Here is a 27,133-nt window from a genome sequence, read left to right on the forward strand (position 1 = left end):
TGTACATACATATGACTGTCGCCGGCATAGAGGCATTACAAGCATTACAAGCATTAGTTGCAGCCCAAGTTGATTTTACTGCCACATGAATAAAACTTGTTCTGCCTGTTTGGATTTTGTAGAATGTGTGTTTATTTTTTTTTTATTTTTTTTTTTATTTTTTATTTTTTTTTTTTTAATTTTAATTTTAATTTTTAATTTTATACACTTTATTAATCCCCGAGGGGAAATGTCTTCACTACAGCAGGGGGGCTCTCAGGGGGGAGATGCTGCAGCAGGCTGCCACTAGCGCGGCACCAGGTAACCTGACCTGAGGTGCATGTTTATGTTCAAACAAACAGCCTAAAACACCAATTACAGAAGATAAAGGAGACCATGTCTGCTTTTATGGATTCCGTGAAGATGAGTGAATCATAACTCAGCATTTTTACCATCTTTCTTTATTACTTTGAGCAGTTTTGAAGTGTTATTACATTCTGGATGGCAATGGTCTCTCAAAAGGATGGTACATGCAGATCCAAAGACTGTTTGTGATGATCCACGGTAATCCCAGGTCACTCACACCCTGTCACCTCAGGCTGCCGACCTTTGATTTCTTTTGAGACTATTTCTAGTCCAAAACTACAAATAGATTGACACAATTACAGGTTAAATGAAAACTTCCAGTTTTAGTAGAAATATTTTAAATTCCTTCACTGGCAAATTAGGGATTTTAGGAATTTTAGGAATTTTTTGGGACATTTCATGTTTGCGTGTATACAATTACACGTGCCATCCGTGCAACCCAGTTCCTTAATAATCTGTTTACATAAGCATTAAATATCCCAAATTATCTGTGCAAAGGTGAAAGTGGCTATCAAGGCCAAAGTTCCTGACCCTTTGTCTCAGTGGCCTTTTGTATTGAAAAGATGCCGTTCATTGGGACTGTTATAGCTGCTTTTGGAGAAGAACCTGACTCCACATCGGCTTCCATGGAATTGACTCATATAAATATTGCTACGCATACCCCTGAAGTTTCAGACAACACAACTCTCACTGGCTCTCACCCTGTGGCAGGCTTAGTCAGTTCAAGAGGGAGACACTCATCATCCCCTTGACATATTGGGGCTACACGGTCTCCCGCATGAGTGCCTGCAGGGTGGCCCTAACAAGGTCGACTGGGCGAGGCCGATGACAGCTTGACAGATGGAAGCCGTGTAAGCAAAAGAGAGGAGGAGAGGGGCCAAGAGGGACGATCAATCCTGCGAGCACATCAACTTGCCACTCCAGCGTGAGGAGGAAGAAGAGCAGAGAGGCACACAGATGAAGAAAGAGAAGAGGGAAGGAAAGGAGTCAGGTGGTGAGGGAGCTAGGAAGCAACACAGAATGGTTAAGGCAAACATGCCAGATAGTAAACACATGATAATATCTACACTTGTTTATTAGTTGGGCGGCATTGCATGAGGCATGCCAGCTCTGCAATGCATACTCTCTCACTGACCTGCTTTTCACCCCAACACACTCCTTCCTCGCGCTCCTTCTCTCATATTATCTCTGAGTTTCAACCAGGTGACACATTTTTCATGGAACACTGTTTCTCCCACGCATAAAGAACCAACAGGACAGCAAATAAGCTTCCCCATTAGCACACTGCAGTCCAACACATTACAAACTAGATCCAGCATTGTTGATCATCAGCACTTTTAGCTCCGCAAATGTGATAATTCGAAGTTCTCCCACCAATCAGTATCATCTCTCTCAATCCTGTTCAAATATTTCAAGGTGCTGAACCTTACAAGCAGCCCGGTGAAAGAGAAAGATGTGGGTTCAGAGGAAATATTAGGCCGCGGTGACCCGAGTGTTTGGCTTCCTAGTCATATATTTAGCCATATGATAATTTATCCGCTCCACTCTAGCAATAAATCTGACTTATATCGGTGTCTGGTTTGCAGCTATCATTCTCTCAATGTGTGACATATTTGATCAGATATCCATCTAAATATCTGTTACATTCAACGTAATTTTCCACCTGGGACCCTCCATCTTTCTGCGTTAATAGATAATTCAGATTTTGAGGTGCATAAAGGACTGTTTTCTGAGGTCAGAAACATTGTAAATGCAATATGAAATGTTAAATCAGAAATATGACACTATGCAGACACTTACAATGTGTAAACTTCTGTGCTAAAGTGTTCTTAATTTAATACGGGTAGCATGAAATCGAGGTACTGCTGACATTACACTGCAAGCTTCTTGGGTTTCTAGATTATGGAGTGTGCCTTTCATCTTCACAAACATTTAAATGTCTGTCGTGACTTGGAAGGATACACATGAGTTAAAGTAAACTGAGCTGCATCTCCCTAACGTTGGATTTTGGTAAAGGCCAGCAGTCCACATGTCCTCGTTTCTCCTGTTTTCATCATCCCTGCTATCTGTCCTTCTGAAGCTCCAACAGATTTGCACCTCGATCAGCATCTTTGCATTGGCACTCTATTGTCTCTGTGGTCTGTGCCATGTGTTTCCATTTGTCAGGCTGTGGTCCTCCTGTAACTCCCCACCAGAGTGTCACATGAGCCATGTTCCTCTGTTCCCGGAAAACAGCGCATCCCTAACAGCCGTTACCAAACAGGATATCAAATGTTTTAACGTAAACATACTGTACTATGAGACACAGCTAACGCTGATTTATGGTAGCGGTGATGTGAGAAGAAAGAGGTCCTGAGAGTGAGAGAATGAAGGGAAGACAGGCACCAAGGGTGCAGAAAGTGGATCTGAACACAGAAACAAAGATTAAAGGGAACGATAAGGTCCAAGTGGCATGACAGAAGAAAGGGAAAGGTAATCTGCACAAGGGCCAGACATGAAAAGAGAACAGAGATGAGGGAGTTAATGGGCAAGATGGGTCAAAGTGTTCCATAAGATTGTGCTGTTGCAGGCCTGTTGGCGCCAAGTCAGCCTGACTTTTGCATTTGGATTTGGATAGAGTGCAGATCGTCAGAGCGAGGTGGTGATGTGCATAGTGTGTAAATAGATGGGCCTAGGGTCTATTTATAAAATAATCTGGAGTGGACCTAAGCAGGGGTTAGCAGAGCCCTACTGACATACACACACACACACACTCACACAGCACATTAGCAGCTTGCTACCAACAGGGATCCACTCCAAACTGAAACTGTGATATTGTGCACAATGCAATGTGAAAGTCAAAACTGAATTCAATTTTCTGGGAAGTGTTTGTGCATTTAGTGATTAAAGTAAAGCTCCCTCTAATGTGCAGGAGAGTTAAGAATGTATTATTGTTTTAAGTCGTGCCAAGTTCTTTGTATCTGCAGTTGCAGACAGTTAACATCTTAGTATGACGTGTTGTAACAAAAGTATGCAAAGTGCTCAGCAGCAACACCAGCACATTCATTTGGAGGGTACTGTGACAGGGGAATTTCCAACAATTATTCGTTCTCTGTGACAGATGTAGGACAACTCTCCTCACAAACTGTCAACAGGTCAGTCAATCATGGACAGTGGACAGTCCCAAGGACAGGATAACGAAGTCATTTTACCTCTAAAATCATTTATGCATGAAAAAAGAGTGACTATATGAGCTTTCCTTGTGCAGGTAAATATGCCCAGAGCTTGCATCACACAAACTTTGAAGATCAAACTGCTATCACTATCAGGTTGTATTGTTCAGTCCAATTTTAGATGTGCTCCTGCAGCACCTGTTGCTCCACCACGTCAAAGATGTCTCTTATTTCCCTAAGTCTACTCTTCCCGGGTCTGTTACAAAGGCTTCTTATATGAAAATTTGTTAATAATTGATGAAAGTATAATGAAGATATTGTATTGCATTGGATTGTGTTAAATTTTCACTTTTAGAGTGTTTGAACCAAAACAGAAATATGATCCAGAAATATAGCATAATTTGACTTCACATGTGACTCATGTACTGTATGAGACGTTGAGGTAAATTCAATGGGTTTATTATATTTAAACAACAATTCAAATGCAGATTTTTTTTATAGGCATTATAATACAGCTTGTTGTTCAGTCATCAAACCTTTTTTCTAACATTTTCATTGAGGCACACGTACATACACACACTCACAGAAATATATACACTTAGAAGGGCTCTCAGAGTGCGCAGACCTAAGCCAAGGCCAATAGTCCACTCTTCTATGATATGCAAATCTGCAACAGCAACCACATTATACATCTGGATATATTTACAGTTGTGGTGATGTTACAATTGAACCGGTTCCAGTTATCCCTCATAAAACCCCGTCCCTGAATGCTCCATAACAACTGCTTACTGTAATAAGTCTGAACAAGTGCATGTGTGTCCCAGATGTCCTGGGGATATAGATTGTGATACAGAGTCCCTGCATTTCTTGAATGTTTTGTCACTAATATACTCACCGTCTCCTAGATATTTAGATGTATGGCAATTAGCAGGCCAAATGCTCTATCTCACAGTGTTATTGAAAGTGAAAAATAATTAGTGGATCTGTGTCTAGGTTCAAATTTAAAGTTTAATGGGTTCCTCCTTGGCCAATGCTACACCCTACCACCAAGTTTAATGAAAATCTGGCCAGTAATCTTTCTGTAATCCTGCTAACAAACAAACAAACAAACAAACAAACATACTACACTGAAAACATAACCTCCATGGTGGAAGTGGTAACTTGAGTCAAGATATTTATCAAAATATGAAAAAATACAGCACCTTAGTGGATTAATATCTACAATCATAAAGAGAAATATATTCCTACAGAATATCAATTATGTTATATTCATTAAAAATCTGTCTTGAAACAGTTTTATAAAGACAAAGATTATCTCTCTCCTCTTCCTTCCCTGAGCAGCTCTTCTTCCACTCCTCCTCTCTCCCTTATTTTCCTGGCCTCCTTCTCTGCCTCCTCTGCTTTCCTCTTCTCCTCTCTCTCTGTCGCCATCAGCCACGGCCCTCCCAGGTAGCTCAGGATCTCCTCTGGGGTTCCTCTGTGTTTGGGCTCAGGGTGGAGCAGCTCCTTCAAAAGAGTCATCACTAAAGGGCTGAGGCCCTCAAACTGTGAAGGAGGAGGGTTGTCTCTTTGGTTTTTCTCCATGATTGTGTAACAATCATACTCCTCCTCAACTCTACAGTCACTATCTCTCATTTTCTCCTCCTCATGGTCAAACCACTGCTTGTATCTGCGGTAGCCTCGGTCGTCATGAGTGCTCTCCTCCCAGGGGAAGCAGCCAGTCAGCAGGCAGTAGACAAGTACACCGAGGGCCCAGCTGTCAATGCAGGGTTCCACTGTTATCCAAATTTCCTCCACCTCCTCTTCAATCCCCTCACTCCGCCTCCTCTCCATCTCTTTCTCGCCCTCCTTGGCAACTTCCACCTCAGGAGTGCAGAAGGGCGACTCGTACCAGACAGCCCGAACAGTGGTGCCGATGGCCCGGGCGAGGCCAAAGTCTCCCAGTTTGACCCAGCGACAGGAGCTGTCACACAGGAAGATGTTCTCAGGTTTGATGTCACGATGGACAAAGCCCAGGGAGTGGAGGTGTGCAACAGCACCACTTAGCTGGGACATCACCCTTTGGACACAGTCTTCATCCACGCCGACCTGAAAGTGACAGACAGTCTGGATCAGTATTGCCTCAACATCAGAAAAACACTTCTTCACATAATTTATAACGTTTTTGGTTAGATAGCAAATGCAAACTAGGGGGAGTTTGGTTGGAGCACTGTATTACTGGCACAGAGACAACCAAACCTGCGTCATCAAAATGGTTTGTGATGCTCTTGGAAATCCCTGCTATACTACACGCACTCCCTCTGCTTTCAGTGAGAGCAGGGTGCCCTTATTTTTATCAGAGGTCTACTGTGTTCCTGGCAGCAGCACACACACAGAAGTGGGTGAGCTGGAAGCTGTTATCAAGCACATCTCAAGTTTTTGCTGATAGAAACAAGAGCTGGAAAAGTCAGAATCAGCAGGAAAATTTCCTGTGAGAAAGCTGAGTTGGGGACATACATGATGAGCCTGTCGCAGTGTTGGATATGACTCAACCACAATCCTGTCTCCCTGAAATTACATTTATTTGTTTTACTGCCTGGATTATTTTCCCCGGCACCTTTTTTTTTTTTACATTATGTTCTTTTTCCAAAAGCACTTTGGTTAAAGTTAATAAAGGATTGGGATTTTGGTTAAATGTTAATAAGGCAAACATGTTCCGTCTCCTGCTTCAACTGTTCACTGTTGTCTTTTTCAGTACTAGAACAATCTTATCATCAATTAAAGTATCTCAGATATAATCAGTATCATCATTTTGATGCTTGCAACATATTAATTAGCAACACTTTCTCATTTTGTTGACAAAACATGAAAACTGAGTGATGTTACATTTCCTTCTACATATATTTTCAGTTGCAAAATCAGTAGGATAAAAATGCAATTTCTGGGAGACAGGATTGCAACCCAAATGAATATCAAAAGCGCGTTTCATGCCACACAGCAGCGAAACTGACCTCTGACACTACAACACTGTAGAGGTCACCATATAGACCAGCTTGCTGAGCAAAGACATAGTAGGAAGGCGTGGAGAAGAAGATGCCAAGGGCCCGAGTCAGAGAAGGATGTGTGCAGTAAGAAAGGGAGAGATTGTATTCACGCAGGAAAGAGGTGAGAGAGGTAGACTGACGAGGGAAGAACTTCAGAGCCATCGGAGTTCCTGATGGGAATGAAGCAAGATAAAATGTGTTGACTACTTCATCATCTAATGAGCTATAGTCAGTTTCAAGAAGCATCTGCCATCATTGATGGAATGTGAGTGTTGTCCATCATTGACACTGTAAACAAATATAACTTCCCCTTTGGGACGACTCTGTTTCACAGCTACACGTCGGGTTGCCGCAACTCTATCCGAGAGAATGTAGCAAAGTAATTCGTTATGGCAACAGAAGTACAGAGGGTTAAGTGAACACTATCAAAAGCTAGATCAGTCCTCACACTTCTGCAGCGCTGAGCCTACATAACATGTATAGTTTCTTAATTAGAGAGAAATCTGAGCTTGAGACGAGATACACCATTTACGATATTTCAGATCAGGCATTAGGAGTGTCAGTGTCTAATCAAAACTCTTAATTAAACAGTTTGAATGGAAACTTGACACACTCTTACACACAGACTGAATTGACATGTACCGACTCAGTGGTCCTGACCTTTAACGTTGAGTCTTGCACTCACCTCTCTTTTTGTGTACAGCCAGCATGACCTTTCCGTAGGATCCCTCTCCCAGGAGCTTCACCACCTGGAAGTGTTGGGATACTTTCAGACTGGACATGGACTGCGCTGACAGGAAGCATAGCTCGTCAAGTTCCTGAGCTGCTGCAGCCTGCGTATACACACACACACACACACACACACACACACACAATTTCATACAATATGTCATTGCATGATGCCTTCAAATAATAATTGGTTCAGTGGCGCAGCCAGAAACAAGATCCCCAGCTTGACCTGCATGTGTTGATGTTAATGATAGACAACTTCAGAGAATGAAGTTTGAATCTGAGGCTGCACACTCTCGTGTCTTGGCACAACCTACAACTTGCCATTATGATCTTGGAACTTTACATCTCATATCTCATTAGCTGTAGTAGTTACAAATAACATTCTCATGAGGTACAACATGATCTTTTTTTTATTTTCTGAAAGTTTATTCATTTCTCCTCTTGCATACACTGTTGAAAGTAGAAGAAGCTCGTTCTATCGCAGTATGTACTTGGCAGAAATTGTTTGGGTTATGTTACGCATTTATGCTGATCTAGCTTGATCTTCAATGACGTACAAATGGGATAAACTCCAGACATCAACCTGATGTCTTATCAGGGCGATCGGAACATTTGGCGCTGTCATTCAGGCCCCATCTTTGTCGTCATTCTCTGTTTCATGAAGCCACATACATGATGATTTCCTTTGAAGTACATCCCTCACTACATACCCCAGCAGAACAGGGAGGGTGTGAACAGCTAAGACACAGCTTAACGCAAAAGATAAAGCGATCACGGAAGGATAACATGTTTTTACATTTGACCTTCCACATGTTGCGTAACTGCGCTCAGTGGGCAAATATTTTAAAGCTTGATTAGATTACTCCTGTTATGTTATGTCACAGCAAAAGGTAATGGCTTTTGTGTCTTTAATTGTGCGACTATCAATCAATATTTCTGGTTTTGGAAAAATAAGCCTGATTATGATTACTGACATTTTCCAATCACTAATAAATCTGATAGTACTAGGATCAAATGGTGCCATAAGACACCAAGATCTGAGTAACATCACAACACATGTTTGGAAAATTTCAGTCTTGATTTCAGGATTGATTTCAATCATGAACTTTCTCCTAAACAAGTATATAAATCTGATGTGCTGCCAAAAATAAGACTGAATGTTTCAGGGAGTCTGAGAGAGCTGAAATTACCATGACAGCTGTATTTCAACAGAGTGATGATGGGCAGTTTTATGATCAATGGTGCAATGATTGATACTGCTCTATTGATGCACCAACAGGCTTCAGTTTGTGTCTCCAAATTTTAGACCTTGAATAAGTCCCACGCTGATAAAAACCCTGCATTTGAGACAATTTCAACATGCAAGGAAAATGACATTATGGACGTGACGTTTACAGGGTTGTTCAGACTACATTCTTTAGCTCCTCCTCATTCCAATATAATTTATTACATTTTGAGAATTTTTTTTATGATCTGAATTTTATCCAGGTCACAGTCTGACCAAAAAAATTTAACGGCTCTGATACTTAATCATCACAAAAGCATCAAATACATTTGTGGCATCACAAGGACATGATATTTGTCATGTCCTTGTGAGCTGAGGTGATTATTAATCAAACCCCTTATTAGTGTATGGCCTTTGGCATAAAGCAACAGGTGATATACAATTTCAATTCAAGCTCTGATGGAGCTAACATCATTAACAAATTTGAAGTTATGTAGAAGTGTTAAACATCACTAGGCTGAAAATCGTCGACAGCACTGTCTATTAAACCTCTGCAGCCTCAGGGGAATTTCTTCAATAAAAAGCTACCAGTGCATTTAGGCAATGCCTGCATGTCATCACATCATATAAAAACACAAGAGGAATATGACATAAATCACCCAACTGTCGCCACATAAAAAATAACTGCATCTATGTGTGTTCTTTTGCCAACACTTAATTTTTGCTGCCCAATATTGATATTATGAGTTTGACTTAACTCATAAGACTGTCATTAAAGAATGCATGTAAAGTTTGGTGCTGTATTCATTCTGAGAGGAATAATGTGCAGTACTTACTGTCATTTTTCGGTCAGTTGTATGATCTCTGTTCAGTTTGTTTCGGCTCTTTTCAGCATCTAATCAAAGACTCTTTAAACTCTTGACCAGCTGCTGTCACTGAAGCTGCTGTTCAGTGCAGGAGATCTACTGACTGCCCGCAACTAAACTGATAATTAAACTGGAATTGAAGCGAATATTTTTGCCTTTGCTCTTTGGTTCCATGCAGTAGCACAGCAGCTTTATAGAGGAGGCTAATAGATGTTTACTGGAGACCCAGATAATGACTGTGTGCTTCTCCCCGGGACACAAGCACTAAACTCTCTCCCTCTCTTTTCCTACTCTTGTGCCAACTCTCTCTCTCCCTCTCTTTCTCGCCACCTCTGGCCTGTTATGTTGGCAAATACGAGTGAACCAGCTACCAAGGTATTTCAAACCCTTCCCTCTCACTGCCTGTGTGTCCCTCTCCCTCCTCCACTGCTGTTAATATCCCACCGTTTCTAATCTGTCAGTCAGCCTGACCACATTAACCTGCCGGTCTTTTGCATCCCCTTTCTTCAGCTGTCACTCACTTTGTACCCAAGCCCCCTCCTCCTTTTCTTTCCATGTCTCTTTTTCACCCTATCAGTCAGTCTGAGTCAGTGAATTCCCACCACAGTGTAGGATTCCTCTTTTAATCAACAGGTATGATTGGAATCGGCCAACAAGCTGTATCCATGATCCCTAAATCTTATTGGGATTACAGAGTACAGTTGTGAACCCTTTTATTGTCCAGTATCACATGCCCATTCCTCCTCTACTGCACTTTATTCCTGTCTATCTCTGCAGGAGGCATAATGATATGGTTTCAAATTGATCAAATCAGTTTAATTTCCCCATGACATCCTCTAGCTCCTTTATTGTGCATCTGCAAGGTTTTCATTTGTTGTTTTTATCATCATCGAACGCCCTTCTCATTATTCCACTTTCATGTCATAAACTCCATCTGCCTTTACCTCTTTCCAAATGCATTGTCATCACAGACTGACATGACTAACAGCTGAAACTTTGCCTTGCAAAACACCTTCATACTGTACTTAGTCCATACATGCCAGCTCTGTTTCCTACTTAACACCAGCTGCAGGTCAGGCTTCTCCCTCAGCTTCAATAACTTTGACCCCCTCCTCCTCTTTCTGCCCACTCATAGATTTCCTTTGGTACTACATACTACAGAACTATTATTGCCATTGGCTTGATGTCCGTGCGTTATACAACACAAACACTGGCTGCTATCACAACAGGCTGTCTCTGCTCGAGTTACTGACACCACTGCTGTGTTGCAGCCGGTCATTACCAATATGTGCTTCCATGTTTGTGCTTGAACTGCAGGGCTCTTTGGGCCCCTGCTGTGACAACCAGCGTCACCACTCCGCCACCAAAACAAAACTCGTTTCCACGAAGTTGATGCTGACAGTGAAACGCTTTCATTCACAATTACCGTGTGTAAGACACATACTGTATACTAAATGTGGATACTATATACACATGGGAAATGATCCACGGAGCAGCATGTTTGTTTGTCATTAACTAAATATATTAGTACTACGATCACATCATATTTACATTTCCTGGTATGTGTTGAGAATGGTGCAATGAAAGAAAAAAAAAAACAGATTTCAAAAGAGGATTTAAGCTTAAAGAAAATTGTGGAAATCTTGTCAGATAATTTAAACACTGACATTCGTGATTGTCTCATGTAATTTATAACAGACACTCAAATGAAAGTCTCTTAGAAACAATAATTTAAAGGATGCATTTTGAAAGACAATTTGACCAGATCCAACCCACAATATTTCTCAGTGATTATAAAATATAAAATTATAAAATTATTGTAAAATATCACGAGAAAGCACACTTTTGAGACACAAGAAACATCATCTGATGGGATTTTAGAGCTCATTTAAGATTACCGTAAAATGTGTACTCATCCACTGGTCTAAATTGGCACCCTATGTACATTGTATTTTCTTTAATCTTGTGGCTAACTTATTACTAAGGAGCAGTCAAAGAACAATAGAGCCAAGCACTTGTCCAAAAAAATGGCTTTTGTTTTCCACAAAAATAAAATGGAAGGAAGAGCATAAACAGGGCCTTTAAAAGAGGTTAGGCATTATTCAGTGAGGCAAAATACAAAACAAGATGTCACCTTGAGGACAAAGAGAAAAGAAACAATGTAAACTAAACGTGCATACTTCATGAAGAAAACATTGTGTTGTGTCAAAAATAGGATGATACATTTTAAACCAAACAAACCATTTTGTGTACTTTAACTGCAAATAAAAATATGTGATGTGGACATGTGTGAAACACTTCATTTGTGGCTGTAGGTCCTCGTCATCATCAAATCATACATCCAAAATGACAGATTATTCAAAGAAAACATTAATTAATTCAGTCAGATTTGGACATTTAAGTCTGATTTCTCCAAAAAGCTATAAAGGCCCCTTTAAGGTTTGTTGCAGTACCTGTCTTGATTTTAAAGTGTCTCAAATTACTGTGTGACAAACAACATAGGTTAAAATATCTTTTAAGCCCCCTATAATCGGCAGTGTTTTTTGTTTATCTTCATAAGATTAGTGTTTCTATACCAGTGCAACGTTGCATTACACTTTGCTTGATTCACAGTGCAGTGTTTTCTTCAGTCCCCTGCTCCCCGGAGAGAAGGCAAAGATAAAGGGATAAAGAGATGCAGGATAAAAGTGGAACCTGTAACACATGCCAGCTGTTCCAGTGCTGTTCTTCTATGGGGTTACCGTGTTGTTCATGGTTCCATTGACAATCTGAATCAAGCTGTTCTCCCTTGACTTGCTCATTGAGGTGGTCTAAGGACGCCTCTCAGTGGATGGTGTGGGCTATTGCATCTCTTAAGAGAAACCACAGTGTTGTGAATTACATGCAATTTGGAGGGTTTGTTTGTATTTTAATGAATTTAAAGGTAAAATAGGTTTCATGTTGCTCAGCTCCATATGTCTCAATATGATGTGACCTGTTGCAGATTAAAACCACTGAGGACAGTCAATCATCAGCGAGCTCATGTGTCTTTGAGCTTCTGACAAAAAGGCTTTTGTTTAATAAGAAATCAGAGTCCCTGTGGAAGAAAATAATATGACTTTTCATGCTGAAAGGAAAAAGGATTCAAGCTGTGTAACCTCCATCTTTTATACCCAAATGGCAAAAAAAGTTCTGCATGGGCAAAAACAGAAAATGTTATGGCCGATTGTTTCAACATGAAAGAACAGTCTATGTATTTTCATCTGTCAGCTCCAGCTCAAATTTATACACAGTTTAACAATGGGCATGATTGTTATTCTTACTATAGATTTTAATCTTTTTTTTGCATCTTATTGTCTTCTTAGTCTTGCTTTGTCTATCTATATCAATAATTTTTTCTATTTGATCTATTTCTTTATCTAGTTTTTCTGTCACTTTATTTTACAACTCTTACCATTAATTTATCTTTTATATCAATCATTATATTTTTTATCATGTCTATTTTTCTGCCTGCATTGATCTCTTACATTTTCTTGTTTTTCTCTGTTCGTGTTCTTTTTAGAAGACTCTAAATGTATGGCTGCCTATTTCTGTATATAGTTGCATTTTTCATATTTGGTTTCCAGACGTGTTATTTTATTTTTTTTCTACTCTGAAGTTGTGACAATTTTCTCATTAGTTGAATTGTTAAAGGGAACTCGCTGTGTACAGTTTGTTTTATGCCTGGAGCATTTTATGTTACTTTGAAAGAGAAAACAACACTATCATCCCATGCAAATGTGTGCGTCTTGAAAGCAAATGTTGGAGTGTAATTGTACAAATTATTTAATTTATGTAAGCTGTGAAGCACTTTGAATTGCACTAACCTGTATGAAAGATGCTATATAGGTCAAGTTTGATAGATTGATTCGTTAATTGATAATGACGTGAGATTGATGGTGATTGTGATAAATTTTGATTAAAAAAAAAAAAAAAAAACACGTCACAGTGATGCATTGTTCTATGTTGTCCAGGTTTATTATAACAGAAACAAATATAATTAAAGTACCGGACAAACAAGGCCGTTATTTTTTTTTTATCTGATAGGTCGGTCGAACAAATATGCCAAAACAACAAAATCTACAAAAATATTTAAAATTAAAAAAAAAAATTAAAAAAAATTCGACCAGAAAAGAGGATGTGATTTCTTCCCCCTCAAGGATAATAAATGAGGGAATCTGATCAAATTAAACAAACTCACCAAGAGTTCAACGACAATAAACCGCATTTTTACTCATTCAGGAATTAAATATCGTCTGTTTAAAAAAAAAAGAAAAAAAAGTGAATTAATTATTCATGAGTCTTCTGCAGGAAAACAAAGCTACAGGGGGTGCGGTCTTTCCTGTAGGCGAGAACGGAAGCGGAAGTTCGGCCATCTCCTCGTACATTCAAGCTACAGCAGGGTCAGTACACACTTAATTTGGATATTTATTGTGCCGTGTTGTCAAACATTTTTTTTGACATTTTGACTGTTGAACGTGCATATTCAACAGGGACTCGAAGCGGGGACGTGTCCCCGCTGAAGCTCGCCCAGTCTAACGTACATTGGTGCCAGTTGCGAAAAGCAGCAGCGAGCTAACATTGCTAAGTGGCTAATCCCTCCTCCTCTTCTTCTTTACAGCAAAGTGATTTGTTTTAATCAAACTGTCATCTTTGTATTTAGTGTGAAATGATTCAGGCGGTTGTAGCGGGAACAACGCGTTTTTTTTTAGTTTTGACGATAGTTTACCAAATCTGATCGGCGTCTTGGCTACACCCTCCAAAAGCACTCCTGTTTATACTTCACCCAGACTTCACCCAAACTGTTTCCCCGTTAGCTGCTCCGCTAAACGGATTGACAGCGACCGTTGGTCCCGCGAATTGCTCCCCGACTTTGTGGTACTGAAGTGCGGCATTAACACTGCTGTACGGACCCCCTACCACCACCACCACCACCACCACCCTCAACACCACCCTCCTAGTCTGTGGTGTGTGTGTGTGTGTGTGTTAATAGCATTTCGAGGGGGGAAAAGAAAAGCTCGGGTAACGGCTGTTAACAAAGGTGGAGGGACGCGACCTCATCCACCTTTCTGATGGAGTAGCTTCAGGTGGAGCTGTGATTTACTCACGACAACAGGTCGTTATTGAGTCGGTGGTGTTGCTCCTCCAGCTGACTCGAGTAAAGACGTCTGTGTGTGGTTAACACCGGTGGGACGGTAACGAGGCGCGTTTACTGAAGTACTGCACCTCCACGTTTTATCTACTTGTACTTGAGTATTTACACTTTTATGCAACTTTATACTTTTACTAAATCTCAGGCGAATATTGTACTTTTTTTTTTTTTTTTTTTTTTTTTACTCCTTTTTGACAGCTTTAGTTACTTTTAAGATCCAGTGAAAACCATGTATCTCCACATTTATTTATTTATTTTTTAATTAAACTTTCTCTGATAAAATGAAGGATTAGATGTTCCTTTATGGGCTGAGAATTTTATTTTTTTATTATTATTATTTATGAGGTAAATAAAACCCACTTGGATTTGCTGGAAAATGCATTGTTTTTCAGATCTTGTTGACTTTTTTACAGATACTTGATACTAACAAAACAGCAGCAATACAAACATATGATAATCTTATGAAATATGATGCATTAGTGCACATAAAGTAGTGAGGGGGGAAAAAAGCACAACTTTTAATAACTACAGCACTAAAATGCAGCAATAATGGTGTTCCCTAAACATCATATATTAGTAAAACACTGGTCCATTTTTTTTTTTACTGCATGGTGTGCACTTTTACTTTTGATATTTTAAGTAAATTTTGCTGATAATACGCACATACATTTACTGAAGTACAGTTTTGATTGCAGGACTTGAACTTGTAATGGAGTATTTCCACAGTATAATTTTAGTACTTTTACTTAGATAAAGGACCAGAATACTTCTTCCACCATTGCTTGTACTCGAGTATTCCGATTTAATAATACTTTTTATCGCCACTAAACTACATTTCAAAGGGAAATATTGTAATTGTTGCATTTTTTTCAAAGCTATACCTAATAGCTACTTATTTGATCAATTTCATACAATATATATATATTATATTAATTGTTATATGTAGATTAGACCATTCGTGTCACGTGTTGAAATGTGCTTTACTATTACAACATTAAAATGCTGCTCTTATGCATGTCGGTGAAGCTATATCCCCATCACGTAAATGATAAATACAACACATTTTGTATAATGACTATTTTTACTTTTGATACTACAAGTACATTTTGCTGACAGTACTCGTGTACTTTTACGCAGGACTTTAACTTGTAATTGAGCATTTTTCATTGTGGCGTTGTTTTTACTTAACTAAATGATCAGGTACTTCTTCCCCCACTGTAACCACCTTTAGACAGTAAAGTGAATATGTGTCTTTCTCTCAGGTGTTTCAGAGCAGCAAAATTTAAAAATAATGAATAGTAACACATAATTTTGTCTAGGTGTCAGAGACTGTGGAGATATGCGAGACAAAGGAAAACCTGAGACATAAAATGCCTGTTATTTCTCTTATCACTGATTAGTTAGCGTGTCTGAACTTTGGTGCAGAGCTTCAGGAGTCTGTGAACGAACTTTTGCAATGGCTACCTTATGTTCAGTTATGCAACGTGCTCTCATGTTTATCTGACCTACAAATCTTGCCACCCTATACGTGTCAGGCTGTTAAAACACTTGTGTCTTTAGCGTATTTGTCATGTTGCTGGTTTGCTAAAGTAGATTTAAAACTTAAACAAGTACTCGTGTCCGTATTTTTCTTTAAAACTTCTAATTCTTGCTAGCAGGTTGATTTAAGACGATCATACAGTGGGTGGGATGCGTTGATCTCTTGTATTGCAAAGAAATTGTGTCCTCCTCCAGTAATTTATTGAGCGATAACGGTTGAAGGAGTGGCCGCACACTGCGTTTTAATATTATACCAGTTTTTCTTTGTTTAACTTGCTCCAACAACTTCCTCTACTTACACTCTTCATGTTTCACTTTATTAGAAACAGAAAAATGAAAGGAAACAGCCATATGTTTTGTTTTTCTTCTCATTTTTATTGCGAGACAGTTCTCCAGGTTTCTCTTGAGATAGCATAAATACACTGACAGCAAAATTAAGTCCGAAGGTGACTCTTGGGAGAAGTTTGGGGTTTATTGCCTTCCTGTATTGTTTGGTGACACGAGCTGAGGTAGCATCTGTTTGGTGAGAAAAATGCAGATTGTGGCAGTGAAAGGATGCATCTGGTCAGCAACAGTGATTGAGCCTGCTGTGTAAGCAATCAAATACAAACAATGCCCAGTAGGTACTGAGGGATCTAGTGTAGTGCCACAAAATCACTCTGGGCATGGCATTAAACCACCAGCAGACACGATGAGTCCATCATGTTTATGTGCAATTCAGAGCCCGTCTCCAGTGTGGGAAAAGAGAAACCAGACCGTTTTGCTACAGAAAATATTTTCCACACTTGTCTGTCATCGAGTTTTGCAATTAACGTGCTCATTTTACACTCAACCTGTTGCGAATGGCGCGATGTCTGAGTTCTGTATGCCAGTTACAAAATGAGAAGTAAGTTCAGACAAACTGATTCTTATGAAAATAATTTTTTAGCTACTGATAATCTAATATTCCTTGGAAGAACTTCCCCACTTCCCGACTTTGATAAATCAGATAAAGCATATACTTCATATTTTATCTCTATCAACCATGTGTGGATCAGCAACAGATCATGTGCTTTTTGTAGCTGAATATCTGCTTTGTCCTTGTTTTATAATGGTTAATTTGTAATTAGCCCTCACACAAGTTTTAGCCTGTTCGCTGTGCTGCAGCAGTAATCTTCACGTCACCGTGCATTCGTTTTAACATTAATCTCAATCTTGCTCCGTAGTTTTCATCTCCCTACGTCTCTGGGTTTGGGACCCGATGTTGCCACGGGAAGAAGCGGACAAACTGAGACACAGCGCTCCGTGAATGAGTGGCGGACGAGATAGAGAAAGACACCAAGAGGAGAGAACCTATATTCTGCATCATTCTTGTGTAACAGGTGTGCACGACGCTTTCTTCATTGAGCTTTTGATGCAACAGTCGCATGATTTTAAGTCTGATTCCTGGTATAGGTGCCATCTTTCACTCCCTGATTGTTCCTCTCAAGGTCTCCCTTTCATTCAGCCTCTTGTGCTTCCACGCATCCTCTGAGTCCTTCTTCCTCGCTTCTTTTAGTTCTACTCATTCTACTCTATTAATTTGTATCTGTTGGAAACGCTCTTTGTCCCATGACTGTTTGTATTCTATAAAATATACTTTACTACCCTTCCTCTCCGTCTGCTTTTCAGATTGCAACAGAACTCGGCGGCCAGACCGTTGCCATGTCGACCTCATCGCTACGGCGACAAGTAAAGAACATCGTCCACAACTATTCAGAGGCTGAAATCAAGGTTGTGTCTCCCAGCTTATCAGGCTTTTTTTTTTTTTCTTCTTGTTTTTTTTTTTTTTTTTTTAAACCCACACTCTCCATAAAGTGTAGCGCATGTATCTCTGCAGCACAGATTTAGAGACATCATGCAGCTACTGATAATCTAATATTCCTTGGAAGAACCTCCCCACTCTTTCCTCTCGTTATATAGTGTAAGCTAATCGAATCATATTATCCGTTCATTATTTTGCCTCTCTCCTGCTTGAGTCCTGATTGAGTTTGCATTATTACTCAGAACAGTGTGGACCAAATTGTCACAAAGAAATGGCTCATAACTATTCTTATCACAAACAGTTTGAATGGAGGATAGCTGAAGTTCATCCCCTGCCATGTTGTTGTCCAGGTTAGAGAGGCGACGTCCAATGACCCGTGGGGCCCCAGCAGCTCGCTTATGTCAGAGATTGCTGATCTGACCTACAATGTTGTGGCCTTCTCGGAAATCATGAGCATGGTCTGGAAGCGCCTCAATGACCATGGCAAGAACTGGAGACATGTGTACAAGGTGTGTGTGTGTGAAAAAGAGCATGAGAGAGAGAGAGAGAGAGTGAGCGTGAGTGTGTGAGAGAGAGAGTGAGTGTGTGAGAGAGAGTGAGTGTGAGAGAGAGAAAGAGAGAGAGTGTGTGTGTGTGTGTGTGTGTGTGTGTGTGTGTGTGTGTGTGTGTGTGTGTGTGTGTGTGTGTGTCTGCGCGTGTTAAAGTTGTGAATAACATATTCTTGTGGTACATAACACAAGGCAATACAGTGTAGTAGTTCAATAGTATTTTCTTTCACTACATTGCAAAATTGCAGTATTATATTTGCAGTGTTATGCAAACCACTTCCTTTATACCAAGTGTCTAACTTCGGTAAAATTTATATACAATATCTCACTACAAATATTACCACAAAAATCAACAAAAGAGTCAATTCTACTCTCTGCTTACAATCCTACAGTTCATTACATCCTCTTTTATAGTTGCAGTTGTTGCAACACTGAACCTGGATATGATGCAGAATGATGATGATGATTCAAAAGCATCCAAAGTCTTAGTTTAGTGTTAGGGTTTTATAAAAATGTGTCGGTCATGAGTTTCCACATTATGAATTATTTTGTGATTTCCTCTCTGGCCTGACTAACTATTGATGTGGATTGGTGTGAATGTTTGTGCATGTGTATCCATAACTTTTCAACAGTAGGTCCTTGATCGTGGTTTTTATCTTCTCCAGGCTATGACTCTCATGGAGTACCTGATCAAGACGGGTTCAGAACGTGTTGCCCAACAGTGCCGGGAGAATATATACGCAGTCCAGACCCTCAAGGATTTCCAGTACATAGACAGAGATGGCAAAGACCAGGTAAACAAACACACCCATGGCCACAGAGCTGAAATGTTTCGTGAGTAAAGTCCACTTTGGTGGAATGCAGCAGCACTTTGTCAAACATGCCGTGTGTAGTTCGTTCAGAGAAAGTTTACAAAGTGTTTCTGACCTGCTGTGCAACCCAACACAGCTAGACATAAACGTTTTATTGGTTGTCGTTAACTAAAGTAGGCTATGTTTACAAGTTCTTACACTAACAATAAGGTTTGCAGTGAAAGTAACGTCACTTATGCTGAATTGAATATGTACTTAAATGTATGTTTATGTAAATATATATAATTAAAACTGGTGTACTTTTTTTTTTTTTTTTTTTTTTTTTTTTAGCCAATAAATAAACACAGTTGTGTTTAAACCTTTTATTTTTCCAGGGCGTGAATGTGCGAGAGAAAGCCAAACAGCTGGTGACACTGTTGAAAGATGAAGAGAGACTAAGAGAGGAGAGGATCCATGCCCTCAAAACCAAAGAGAAGATGGCACAGACCTCCAGTGGTGAGACGCCTGCTTCAAACAGTGTTTAAACAGATCCAATTAGCGGTTAAAGGTACAATCCTTACCGTGCTTATTTATCTCCACTCCAGCCTCCTCCGCCCCCTCGGCACCCAGCCTGGGGGGCAGCCTGTCATTGGGATCCCACTCTGGAGGGGCAGACCCTGAGCAGGCTTGGCCACAGAGCTCCGGGGAGGAAGACCTGCAGCTCCAGCTGGCTTTGGCCATGAGTAAAGAAGAGGCCGAGCAGGTAATGCAAAGTAGCCCCACTCAGGCCAGTTCCGGCTCTCCTTACTGGAGCGGAAGTTTGCAGTTTAAATCTAATGCACCACCTGTGTACACAGAGGCATATGTAAGAAATGATTTACCACATGCAGTACACCTAGCTTTGCTCTCACCATTTAACCCCTGACCTCCCCCAGACTAGCGCGGACCCTCTGGAGGATGCAGAGATCCGCTATGCAATCACACTCAGCAAAGAGATTCAACAAAAGGTCAGGGGGCAGAGAGTGTCCAGCTGACTGCAGAGCCAGTCGTCAACTATCTGTCTTTCTGTCAACTGGAATTTCTCAAACACGTCAAGTATTGATCGATCAAGAAAATGAATTGATGCTCATATTTGTCATGTGTCATTTTCCTCAGGATGAACATTTGCATCAGACTGCAGTAATTCTGCTGTGATAATTTAACTCGCTGTACAATGTCAGTTCTTTTACTTGGCCTGCACTCATTAAAAGTGTGGAAAGAGGTGCTTCTCAAACCCTTGCGTGTTAAAATTGTGTAAAAGTGAGCACCCAACAAATTGATCAGCTGCAATTGAATCATAGAATTTGCATGGGATTGGCAAATATTTAACATAGCTGATTAAATTTAACATCGGGTGCCTTGTAAGTATTGACTCTTCTTTCCTCCCTGTTGATCTCTCTGAACGCATGCATTTATTTGTCGTCTTGATTTGAAGTGCTCCTTTCCTCACCTGTTTCACCCCTCTTCTGCCGTTGTAACTTCCTTGAACTGTGTTTACTGAGTGACAAACTTGCCTGCCTGCAGTATTGGGAGTGGTTATAGTCCTGTGCGTCTGATAACGTCTGCAAAGTCTTTAATTGACAAGGAGCTTGTCACCGTTGCGCAGTGACATCAGAGACGGTCTGTTTCCTCGCGGATTGGTTGTCGTTCTGCTACTTGATGATCAATCCTGGTTGTAATACGGTAGTACTAATGGTGGTATCAGGTACGGATGTCTGGAGTCAATCTGCAAGATCTATATCAGGGCTGATTTTCTTAATTGATTGCTATTGATTATTTTAAGCCCAGTTTGCACACCCAGATAAAAAGAAACAGCCAGCGGTTGGATTATTCACAATGACAAGCAAACCAGCCACAGCTGCTTTTGCATCTGTACCCTTCCTCTGCTCAAGACTTGTTGCTACAGTCTACAGTTCTTTGGTTTAGTTTGGGCAGCCATTTGACAGCCGTTCTCATTTAAGGTATTTTCTATGTGGAACTACATTAAGATACACAAGTTTTTTTGTTTTTTTTACAGACTTTCTTCTTATTTACACAATACTTGTGTGATTTGGGGATTGGTTGATTGCCGTTAATTGTGTGGTGTCTTTGGATAATGATTAAAGGTTAGGTTTTCACTTTCCTCGCCCACTGATTCAGACTTTTGTTGGGGAATTGTAAACGGATCCTGTGGTTGTGCTTTCTGAGGATGTGTGTCTCGGGTAGCTGACATCAGTGCGTGTGTTTGTGATTGGCAGGAGGAGCGGCTGCGCAGAGGTGATGACCTGAGACTGCAGATGGCCCTCGAGGAGAGCAGGAGGGAGAAAACTAAACCAGAGGAGGTGTGTGTGTGTGTGTGTGTGTGTGTGTGTGTGTGTGTGCGTGTGTGTGTGTGTGTGCGCGTGTGTGTGTGATTTAAAAATAAAATTAAAAAATTTGTATGGCATTATCTGCTCCGGCTGCGTCGGTAAGAGCAGGTCCAGTTCGATTTGCATGTGCTTGAACATTGTTGTTTCCTCTTTATGTCTGTTGGATAAAGTTAGATAAAACTTTGAAATGTAATCATTAGCAAGTTTTAAATGGTTGCAGTGGTAATATAATCAATATGAACACAGTGAAAAAGTTGACAGTGCTTGAAAGCAATTTTTAGGTGTTCCTTTACGTATTATGTGTAAGGTAGTCTGATGTTTAAAAATGATTTAAATTCGCATGAGACTTAGAAATGCACAGGTTGTTATTACTGGGCATTTTACTACAGGAAAGACGCAACGTGCGAGTATGAAAAGATGTATTTCATAAAATGCACAATCTGTAGAATTGACTCTTTTGGCCAATTTGGAAGAAACCAAATTCACCTCGGTTTTCTGGTAACTATTGCATTAATCCACATTATTCCAACGTTAAAACCACAACCAAAAGGTTTTTTTTGGCATCCAAAAAAACACCTGAGGCCTCAGACAGTTATGAGGCTGCAACTAATGATTATTTTGATTCTCAATCTGTTTGTTGTGTGTTTCTTCACACTGTCTTTAAAAATGTCAGGAAAATGGTGAAAAATGTCAATCAGTGTGCACCAAAGGCCGCGATTCAGCCCACAATGCCTTATGATGTCTTGAGCAACAGTCCACAACCAAAAGATATTCAGTTTATTATCATAGAGGACTATATTCACTAGATAATATTCACATTTAAGAAGCTGGAATCGATTCAAAATAGACATACATTTTCTGTTCATCAACTAATTGTTACAGCTCTTAGACAGGTCTGTCGAGTTAAACATAAATTTGATGTAGCTCATCAGATGTGTCAAGGTAAAATATTTCAGGATTTCTGGCATATTGGTTGTTTTATAGATTGTTTAAGGTAGATTGAGGAACACTAAACTCAGTGGTTCAATTCAGCCTGAAATTTCAGCAAACAGTCTCCCTATGATGAGTGGGAACATTAAACCAGAATATATTCTCTTGCACAGAACGCTCTGATGGAGCTGAGTGCCGTGGACCCCTGGGGGGCCCCTGCTGCCCCTTTGGACTCTGCCGGCCCCTCGCCTCCACCCACAGTCCCCGCCCCTGCCGCCTCAGGCCCATGGGGCCCAGCCCCCACAGATCCATGGGGAGTCGCATCACCCACATCCCCTACAAGCTCTGACCCCTGGGGTGGGGGAGCCCCGCCCACTATAGCCCCTCCTCCGGACCCCTGGGGAGAGACATCCAACAGAGTTAACAACGTTGACCCATGGGGAAGCTCAGGTAGGCATCCGCCATGTGTCAACTCTTTAGCCAATAAGGTGGGTTGGACTGAGCGTTAAAAGACAACTGTGCCTCCGTCTGTGGATGAAAGTGGACGTAAGCACTTCACTTTGACTCCTCTTCACTTCGCGGTTCCATTTCCTGTCATTATAACGGTCCTGTTACATTTGTTGTTGGTCGTCTCATACACGTACATGCTTTCAGTTTGTAATGAGGAAAGCAAGCATGCGAAAACCATTCTCCCTCTGTGTCTAAAACAGGGATTTGTATCCTCTTGTTTCTACTCAGGACTGACTGTGGCTGTGTCTCAACCAGAGCTGTCTCTTCTCTCGCCCTTTCTTTTTTTGCTTTTTTTTTTTTTTTATGTATGAAGTTGCTTCTTATTATCTCTCCTTTACCTCCACCGAGCTTTACATGTTAAAATAAAGTTCAATAAACTATTAAAAAAGCTAATTAAAAACAAAAAGCTATTAAAATCCGCTCTCACCTGTCCTCACTCTTAAACTTGGTGCTGGAGAGGTTAAGGAGAGAACCGCCACTGTTGGAACCCAGCCCAGCTTCCTGCTCCCTCTTTGTTGTGGGTTGTACCTGTAAGGTGTTGTGTTAACCCTCCCCTCCCCTGCGTCTCCTCCCCTTCCCTGTAGCCGTGACCCCCCCCAGTGCTGACCCCTGGGGCCCCCCAATGCCACCCAGCACTTCCTCCTCGGGGGGGCCCGTAGACCCCTGGGCGAGGGACGGGCCTGTCCCTGCCTCTGACCCTATCACCTCCGACATCTGGAGTGGCACCGCCAAACACACTAACGGCACAGGTACATTCACACTTAAAGCTCCACGGAGTCACGAACACCTGACGTTACCGGTGCACAGTTTGAAAGGGATTTTCACACTTTACATGTTTAGATTCTCAATTGCATGCACACAGTTGTCTTGTCTTTACATCCCACCCTCCTCTAGCATGTGTGAGTACGCAGTTCTATACAGTTATTTATTATAATGCAACGACGTTTTTTTTTTTTTTTTGTATTCCGTGTCTGATTTTGTGTTTCTGTTCCTCCCCCCACTCAGGAGATCCAGAGCGGCGAGGGTCTTCAGCAACAGGCTGTGACAGCACGGGCTCACCGGTGCCCTTCGACCTCTCCTCTCTCGGTTCTTCACTTCCTGTTCGTAAGACTCCCGAGTCCTTCCTCGGCCCCAACGCAGCCCTGGTGGACCTCGATTCCCTGGTGTCATCGAAACCCAAACCCAAACAGCCCCCACCTCCTTCCATCTCTTCCTCTTCAGCGCACAACCCCTTCCTCCAGAATACAGGTTAGCCACAGCCGCACTCGATAAGTTTAGCGCTACGTCGGTAGATAAAAAGATGAGCTCAATCTCGTCGTGATCCCGGGCAGCATTTTTACGGAGAGGTCCAAACAAAGTGCACAGTTTAAGAGGGTTTGTCAGCCTCCTATTTACAATTTGAAGCGGTAAAATGCAGCTTGCAGCAAAAGACCATCTGATTACGATAGATTTTTAATTAAACCACATGTTTGCAACCACCAACCCAGGAGTATGGAGCGAGTCCTTCTGAACAGCCCAGATCAAAAGAAGACGGTTAACCTCCCAGCAGCCATGTTGGAGGCTCTGCGGTGACCTGGATTCCAAACATACTTTCTGGAATAACTCTAAACCAAAGCCTTTCTGGGATGTCGGATATGCAACTAAAAAAAACAGTTTTACTTTTGACATTTTATGATCTAACCAAAGAATATTTAGGAAGAGGAACCTTTCAAAGCTTTATCCAAAAAGCTGATTCTTTACGGAAGGAGTGCTTTGATCTTGTTCAGGAAATGTATTTAATGAAAAATTAGACAACACCTTCTGAGAGTTTGAGAAATATTATTGACAGAAATTAGAGACAGAAATTTCCTGTTGTAGTTTCCTAAAGCCCAAGGTGACACCTGCCAGTGTCTTATTATGTCGAACTAACAACAAGCAGTCACAATTGCTCATTTCGTTTAACATTTGATGAATTGTTTCGGCTCAAATCCGTTTCAGTTATGTTGCATTTATTACATGCTGTCCTTTTCCCTTTTGAAAACATAGGTAAAATAAAAATCCAATAAATTGAAATGAATACAAATGTGACGAATATGTGAACCTTGAAAGATATCATGATGTGCTCATTTCCCTTCCTCAGGTTCATCTCCTGCTCCGGGCATGGCAGTGACTCCAGGCAGTACCATTTCCAGTCGGGGGGTTTCTCCAATACCTGCCTCCTCCAACCCTTTTGGCGTGGCCCCTCCCATGACCTCCATCTCACCTCAGCCCTCTTCACTTGGTCTGAGTGGCCTCCGCACCAGTCCTGTGCCTCCCAACCCCATGCTTGGCATGGTGCAACCAGGAATGGGCATGGGGCCAATGAGTGTGGGATTGGGTCTGGGCATGATGCAGGCAAGCCCCATGGGCATGCCCTACAGCGGGCTGTCCCCCATGGCTCCCCCGGGCTCAGCCCTGTTGGGGCCCGGAGGCGCAGCACCTCCTCAGCTGATTTTGGGTGGGCCCTCTGGAACAGAGGGAATGATGGGGGCAGGAGGATCAGTGGGAGGCGGAGGAACGACGGGAGCAAGCACCAATCCGTTTCTTCTTTGAGGAAGTGTCACCACTGCTTTGCTCACCTTTCAGCCTCCTCTGTCGTACCTGCTGCCCCCTTCATTCATCCTCCCTCAGCGCAGTTTGTGTCCAAAAATAAAAATGTCTACATCTCTATATTTAAAGAAAAAAAAAGAAAAAGAAAAAAAATTAATTTTTTTTTTTTCCCCCCCTTCGAAGCATTATTTCATTTCAGATTTGTTTTTTCACATTTAGTTTCTTTCGTATGGGTTATTTTTGGGTGGGAAATAGAGATCTATTTATTTTTGTTTTAATCCATTTCTGTTCTGTATCGTACTTCATGTGTTGTTTTTTTCAGTCCTGTCTTGAGATGAAGGTAAGTCTGAGAGAGCAGGATGCTTTTTCAGTAGTGTCACTCTATTCTAATCTTACTGCACTGAGAGAGACGGAGGGAGAGGTGACATAGCCACTAACTAACTGAACAGAGAAACTGTTGTACCTGCCTCTTCCTCTTTTCTCCCCATAGAATGAAGACAAACACTGAATCACTGAAATGAAACGAGTTCATGAAGGAAGATTTTTAATGAACTCCAGACTGAGATATGGACTGAAAAACCTGCATTAACATTTCGGGCACAATGTGGTCAAATTGTTTCAACTTATTTCACTTTTAATTTAATTTAATGTTCAATGTAATTTATTTTGTTCCAATTTTTGGGAACAAATAAACAAGGAAAAATGAAACGATGATGCCATTCAAATCCAAATGCTTTTTTTTTTTCTTGATTATTGTAGAAAACTAAAGAGAGCTCTGACATCTGCGGTCGGATGGGGAAAATTACTGTTTGTTGAATGTGTGTGTTTGCGGTGAAGTGTGAATGATAACATGAATGCTCATTTGTGAGGGTGCAAGTATGCAATAGTGCAAATGCCTTGTTTGTCTGTATATGTATCAGTATTTGTCTCCATTTTTCCTGTCCAATCTCATTTCAGTGACTCGGAAAGGAAGAAATTACATCCTTCAATTTTGTTTTTGGAAATCGTCACTTGTATTAATATGTAATGTTGGGATCTCAATTGAGGTAATATAAGGGTCACATGTTTTTCTGCCAATCTTATTTCACACTTTTTTTTTTTTTTTTTTTTTTTTGTTAATCCGAATGAGTTTTTCTTCTTAATCACACATTTTGTGTGGGATCCCTGGTGTGCAGGCGTCCCAGAGCAACACTGTCCTTGTGTTTCATCCCCCTTTCCTCCGGAGAGGGAGAGCTACTGATGCTTCTTTGAAAAAGACAATTACTTCAGTGAATAAAAGGAGAGAAAAACAGGGACTTGACAACATGCTCCATGCTGTTCTTTTAATTTAGTTTGAATTTATTGTTATTTTATATCAACAAGAAAAATATCTTTTATCGGGTAAGGTTGAATTTTGTGTGGTGTTGACTGTGAACATTCACATTTGAAAAGTAAAATGGAAAAAAAAAAAAATCAAAAGAAATTTATGAAATAAAACAAAAACACAGGATGTGTCTGGCTGTTTTCATGCTTCTGTAGATTAATGCTCTTGTGCTCCCCCCCCCCCATCTAGGGCCCAATGAAG

The 27,133-nt window shown here is 40.9% G+C and overlaps 2 protein-coding genes across 3 annotated transcripts; one reads left to right on the forward strand and one right to left on the reverse strand.

Moving 5' to 3' along the window:
* Positions 1-4,003: 4,003 nt before the first annotated feature.
* On the reverse strand, positions 4,004-9,417 carry sbk3 (SH3 domain binding kinase family, member 3). The gene is made up of 4 exons (XM_069695517.1): positions 9,314-9,417; positions 7,206-7,353; positions 6,488-6,690; positions 4,004-5,585 (listed from the first exon to the last, which is right to left on the reverse strand). Exons 1-4 carry the CDS (start codon positions 9,317-9,319, stop codon positions 4,809-4,811), a joined length of 1,134 nt encoding a protein of 377 aa, XP_069551618.1. The 5' UTR covers positions 9,320-9,417; the 3' UTR covers positions 4,004-4,808.
* Positions 9,418-13,716: 4,299 nt separating this feature from the next.
* Positions 13,717-27,056, forward strand: epn1a (epsin 1a). Of its 2 annotated transcripts, XM_069695742.1 has the most exons (13): positions 13,717-13,764; positions 17,258-17,413; positions 17,703-17,804; positions 18,186-18,344; positions 19,049-19,177; positions 19,570-19,690; positions 19,780-19,937; positions 20,110-20,181; positions 21,451-21,534; positions 22,665-22,941; positions 23,586-23,750; positions 24,007-24,249; positions 25,121-27,056. In XM_069695742.1, exons 3-13 carry the CDS (start codon positions 17,736-17,738, stop codon positions 25,570-25,572), a joined length of 1,929 nt encoding a protein of 642 aa, XP_069551843.1. In that variant the 5' UTR covers positions 13,717-13,764; positions 17,258-17,413; positions 17,703-17,735; the 3' UTR covers positions 25,573-27,056. The 2 variants fall into 2 exon arrangements, with proteins under 2 accessions (XP_069551843.1, XP_069551844.1); XM_069695743.1 differs by lacking the exon at positions 20,110-20,181.
* Positions 27,057-27,133: the final 77 nt, after the last annotated feature.

The sequence above is a fragment of the Brachyistius frenatus genome, unplaced genomic scaffold, assembly GCF_029030835.1.
Source record: "Brachyistius frenatus isolate BFR_SWC_R1_liver_20210118 unplaced genomic scaffold, ASM2903083v1 Contig_20, whole genome shotgun sequence".
Lineage (NCBI taxonomy): Eukaryota > Metazoa > Chordata > Actinopteri > Embiotocidae > Brachyistius > Brachyistius frenatus.

Excerpts from the sequence above, each read along its gene's own strand:
- sbk3 (XM_069695517.1), bottom strand. Across the intron at positions 6,691-7,205 it reads GGCTGTACACAAAAAGAGAG|GAACTCCGATGGCTCTGAAG; the intron begins GTGAGTGCAAGA and ends CATTCCCATCAG. Across the intron at positions 5,586-6,487 it reads ACAGTGTTGTAGTGTCAGAG|GTCGGCGTGGATGAAGACTG; the intron begins GTCAGTTTCGCT and ends TGTCACTTTCAG.
- epn1a (XM_069695742.1), top strand. The coding sequence starts at position 17,736 with ATGTCGACCTCATCGCTACGGCGACAAGTAAAGAACATCGTCCACAAC. Across the intron at positions 21,535-22,664 it reads AGAAAACTAAACCAGAGGAG|AACGCTCTGATGGAGCTGAG; the intron begins GTGTGTGTGTGT and ends TCTCTTGCACAG. Across the intron at positions 23,751-24,006 it reads CAAACACACTAACGGCACAG|GAGATCCAGAGCGGCGAGGG; the intron begins GTACATTCACAC and ends CCCCCCACTCAG.